Source organism: Emys orbicularis, chromosome 1 (genome assembly GCF_028017835.1).
Source record: "Emys orbicularis isolate rEmyOrb1 chromosome 1, rEmyOrb1.hap1, whole genome shotgun sequence".
NCBI lineage: Eukaryota > Metazoa > Chordata > Testudines > Emydidae > Emys > Emys orbicularis.
Genome location: NC_088683.1, coordinates 147,301,649 through 147,306,727, shown reverse-complemented (window position 1 = coordinate 147,306,727; position 5,079 = coordinate 147,301,649). Strand labels below are relative to the sequence as shown.

General features: G+C 44.0%; 1 protein-coding gene across 1 annotated transcript; it reads right to left on the bottom strand.

The window, feature by feature from the left end:
- Positions 1 to 485: 485 nt before the first annotated feature.
- On the bottom strand, positions 486 to 4,749 carry TMEM52B (transmembrane protein 52B). Its single transcript, XM_065415296.1, has 5 exons — positions 4,696 to 4,749; positions 3,976 to 4,019; positions 2,763 to 2,801; positions 1,453 to 1,613; positions 486 to 730 (listed from the first exon to the last, which is right to left on the bottom strand). The coding sequence occupies exons 1-5, from the start codon at positions 4,747 to 4,749 to the stop codon at positions 486 to 488; spliced, it is 543 nt and encodes a 180-aa protein (XP_065271368.1).
- Between the last annotated feature and the right edge of the window lie 330 nt (positions 4,750 to 5,079).

Below are 5,079 nucleotides of genomic sequence, written 5' to 3'. Positions count from 1 at the left end.
CCTCTAACAAAATAACCATTCCCACTTCCCTTACAGCCAGGTTAGAGTGACTAAGCCACGCCTGCCACAATGAGCCATCAGGAATCAGTCAGCATCTTCCTGCAGGACACCAACACCTGCCAGCAGATTGGGTCAACAGAATAACCCTGCTGCCCTGGTGCAAGGACTAACTATGGTGCTAGAGACTATGGTGATGGGCATCTTATTAATGTGTGTAATGAAAATAATAAATAATAATGAATAGCAATAACTAATTAACAATAAAAGACCAAGGAGGTATCAAGAGAGATCCATGAAAATATTATGCGTCAAAGTATTAGGAAATTGAGTTACTCTCTTTCCTTGTTCAGGACATTCGATTAAAGAGGAGAATAACCTGAACTGTATTCCTGAGCCCACCTACAACAGATTTTGGATTCTCCCCTTGAATATTAGCACTCTGCATTGTTGTCCAAGTAAAGAAAAAGAAATTGGGTGCATTCACATCAGGGGAGGTCTTGTTGTGAATCATCTTTCACAGCTGACGCCTGTTGCTTTTCCTCTAGCACTGGGGCCAGGTCTGGGACTCTCTGCCCAGTCCGGGCTACCGTGAACCTGCTCATATGTAGGGCCTCCTCATAGACTGGAGGGGTTTCCGATCCACAAGGTGGTGGTGATCCTAGCACGGTATTGTGGGAACGTGCAACAGCCAGTATCCTCCTGGCAGCAGGACCAAACACTGAATGCAGAGCTGAAAGGGGTGAGATTGGGAAAGGTTAATCTAACTCTGGAACCATCAAATACCAGACTTGAGCCAGACAGAGAGCACAAATATACTTGCTGTGCAAGGCTTTTCCCAGCTACACACCCTCAGTGCCAGTCACCTTCCTTCTCCAAGGCCATCCCTTCTCATCAGACACATCCTCTACCTAGACCTTCCAAAAATGCTTCTCTCAGCTGCTGGACCTGTCCTCATTCCACCAAAAGAAGTGTCCCACCCTCATTCCCTACTTCCCAGGTAACTGGATCTTCTAGATATATCCCATGAAATCCCCCAATCCCAACTCACAGATGCCCCTATTCCCCAGCAGAGAGCAACCTGGCCCATACACCAGCTGTTAGGACCCTCCCTCTACTACCCCAGTAAGTGACATGATGATCTATATGCAGCTAAGACCAGACCTGATCCCTGAACCCATAGTTTCAAACTTTTGGGGCTCTAGGATTTGGCACTTTAAAGTATGTTATGGGTTCTAGACTTTAGGGGACAGCTCCTTAGCTGATGTAAATCAATGTAGTGCTATTTACCTCAGTGCAGCTGTATGACTTAAACCAGCTGAAGATCTAGCCCTTGAAATTCATGGGATACAGAGGTCTGAATTTTTCAGACCTTCAGTTTCTGGATTCTGGAATATGTTCGAGGATTCTCAGCCTTCTCTACATCTACCTTGGCTTCTGCATGGTCACACTCACAAGTGATAGTGCTCTGGAGAGTGTTGTCATGATCAAAGGCAATGACTGTGACCTCATAGGGGTGGGAACCCGACTCCTCCCCTGCCTGCCGGCAGCAGCACCTCACACAGGCTGACACCAGGCCACACAGAAGCAGCAGCCCACCAATCACCACCACCAGCCTGTAGAGGTAAAGGAAGCAGAGTTATTGCCATACTTTTTTTATGTACACACACTGAATGGTGTGACAAAGTTCCTCCTCTACCTAGGTGGGTCCTGCGCTTATTGGCGGATTTGCTCGCCTCACAGATTCACCATGTGGGTCGGGAAACAGCCCAGAGACCTTCCCCTCTGGTAGAAACCACAGTCCAGGTCAAATCCTCCTGTGTTTGATCAGGAGTTGGGAGGTTTGGGGGGAACCCGGGCCCACCCTCTACTCCCGGTTCCAGCCCAGGGCCCTGTGGACTGCAGCTGTCTAGAGTGCCTCCTGGTACAGCTGCGTGACAGCTACAACTCCCTGGACTAATTCCCCATGGCCTCCTCCCAACACCTTCTTTATCCTCACCACAGGACCTTTCTCCTGGTGTTTGATAATGCTTGTACTCCTCAGTTTTCCAGCAATATGTCTTCTCACTCTCAGCTCCTCTTGCTCCCAGCTCTTCGCATGCACGCCACAAACTGAAGTGAGGTCCTTTTTAAACTCAGGTGCCCTGATTAGCTAGCCTGTCCTGATTGATTCTAGCAGTTTCTTAATTGGCTCTAGGTGTCTTAATTATCCTGCCTGTCTTAATTGGTTCTAGCAGGTTCCTGATTACTCTAGTGCAGCCCCTGCTCTGGTCACTCAGGGAACAAAAAACTACTCATCCAGTGACCAGTATATTTGCCCTCTACCAGACTCCTGTACTCCAATGGTCTGGGTCTGTCACATAGGATTCTAAGAAGTGATCACACTCATTTTACTAACATTTACAGAGACAGTCCTTTTTTAGAAAAAAACACTCAGCTGCACATCTGTGCTGTGAAATCATGAGTGTTGTACATCTTAAATTTCTTATAACAAAACTAATGCATTTAATAAAAATGCATGACTGAGAAGAGGGAAAGAGATATGTTCATGTTTGTTGAAGATAATATGTTATCTAATACTAATAGCATCCAGCAGGAGTGGGAAAACGCAATACATCCTTCATAACACTAGAGGGAACTGAGGTAAAGAGTAGAATGGAGGAATGGTTCGATTTTTGTCACTTAAAGAATCAGATTTAATTCTATCAATTGCTTGCTAACTTAAGTGACAAATACAAATGATATTTATGTAAGTGTAACCTTACCAGATGTACCAGAGACGGACCCAATCAGTGCTTGAACAGCTGAGAAAAAGAGGGTGAAAGAAAGAGTTAACAACATAACATCATAGAAATACGGGATGGAGAAATTCCCTTTTTGATCCTATCTTGTCTACCATGCCAACTCCCGTCTTCACTCCATCTGATGAAAGATTGGAGACTGGTCTCCGCTCTAAGTTTTAAATGACTCACATGATGAAGCTTCCACCACTTCTCACTGAGGAGACTATTCTTCAGTCTAATAAATCTCATTATTAGGATTTTTTTCTTAACGGCCAGCCTCAAATTTTCTCTTTTATTCAACTTCATCCCATTTGCTCCAAGTTCTCCCCCTCACACACACACACACACACACACCTCCTGACTATGTTATTCTGTTTACATCCTTCAGATACTTGTAGACAGTTCTAATGTCTGCATCTTCCTTATTTTTTCTTCATAAATCAGCCCTTCCAGCCCCACTATTTTTGTTGTTTTTCCTTTGAATTTCTCTCCCAATTTGTCACCCTCTTTTTGGAAGTGCACATTTCTTTACCTATAATTAGTAGAGTTGATCAAACAGATCACAAAGATGTTTTGCAAGACATTTCTCTAAATAAAATATTAAATTTTCTGTGGCTGCTTTCACACTTCTTTTGCATTCACTTTCTGTTGATATTCCTGCAAACAGCCTTCCTAGCAGGAATGTTCACAGCAGAATTTACAATATAATCATTCAAATTCCTACTGGTGAGTATTTGCATTGGAAACCCAGTAAATGTTACACTCTTCCCTTTAGGAGCACGAACAATATCACTTGATCTACGTGTCCTATCAAAACTAACTAATACAGCCCGAATTCTGAATATTGAATCCTTACAATGAACTGCTTGCAAAACAGTGATAGAACAAAAATTAATCCCAGAAATTTCTTCGCAAAAGTTTTCAAACAACCAATACCCCGGGGGGGGGGGGGGGGGGGAGGCAGACAATTTGCAAGCACAAAGACAGGGCAAATAAATTGTATGTTAAGAATTAGTAACTCAAATCTAACAAACAAACTTTCTGGCCCTGGAAAATGCTTGCTCAAGATTTACCAACACTGTTAACTAAAGCAAACTCTATTGGTGAGAGACAAGGCCATCAGCTGAGATTCCTCCCATGTCTGTCACTCCCCACAACCTCTTCTGAAAAAAAAATGCAGGATGTGTATACTCACTGTTCAGCATTCACACAGGCCTCCTCACATCTCACTTGGGGAAACTACAAGGAGAGCAAAGGCCATCAGGGCGAATTGTCCTCACTCAGTCTCCTCGATGTCCTGTGTTCAATATCTCTCTCATTCACCCCAATGCCAATCCTAATGTCCCCACCCGTGGATTCACAGTTACCCACCCTCTTTTGTCCCTCTCACCCACACCATCATAAATCTGAATTCTCCTCTCCCCCATGCAAACATGTAATTTATATTTTACCTTCCCCTGCCTCCATTATAGCCCTAAATTCCCTTCTGTTCTCTCTTTCCACAAACAATTACCTGCTTTCTACATCCTATATGACAAATCTGAATGCCCCTCTGTTTCTAAAAACATATACCCATCAATATCCTATTATTTACTGTGTCCATTACAAATCTGAATTCCACACTGCACTGATGGATCTCCAGTTACCCCATTTTCTATCATTCCTCAATGTAGATTTTATTTACCCCCCCCCATTCTCTTGCTTCACTTATCCCCACTTGTTCTACATCCTAACATCCTCTTTACTGCTTTGAATTCTCCTCTGCCCCTACTTTATTTCCCCAATACTTTTAAATATCAGGGAAATTCTTACTTCAAATCTATCTTTGGCTCAAATCTCCTTGAACTTTCTGATGTAATACAGTGCCCCAGCAGAGGCCAAACTCTGCCAAAGAGGAACCTATGATGTGACTCACCCAAGAGAGACTTGCCAGAGCAGAGAGGGTCACGAGCGGGCTACCGATCCCCATGAAGAAAAAACAGCTGACCCTGCTGTCCCATGTAGCTCAGAGCCAGTGCCTCCTTCCTAATTTCAGTTCATCCTCGCCAGTCCTCACAGTGGGGTGAGGAGCAGGGAAACTCCCTTTCCAGGGTGAGTTCCTTCTCTCTTCTTCTTACTCTACTGCTTTCTGCACCCTTCTGGGTTTGTCTTTCCCTCTCACGCACACTCTGGTTTTCTGTCTGCCTTCTTCTCTCTTTGTCTTTCTTTTTATATATTTCTGCCAATGTCTGTCTCTCTCTGTTACTCTCTTTCTTTCCCTTCAGAAGGGAGCTCAAACACCATCCAATCACTTCAAGAA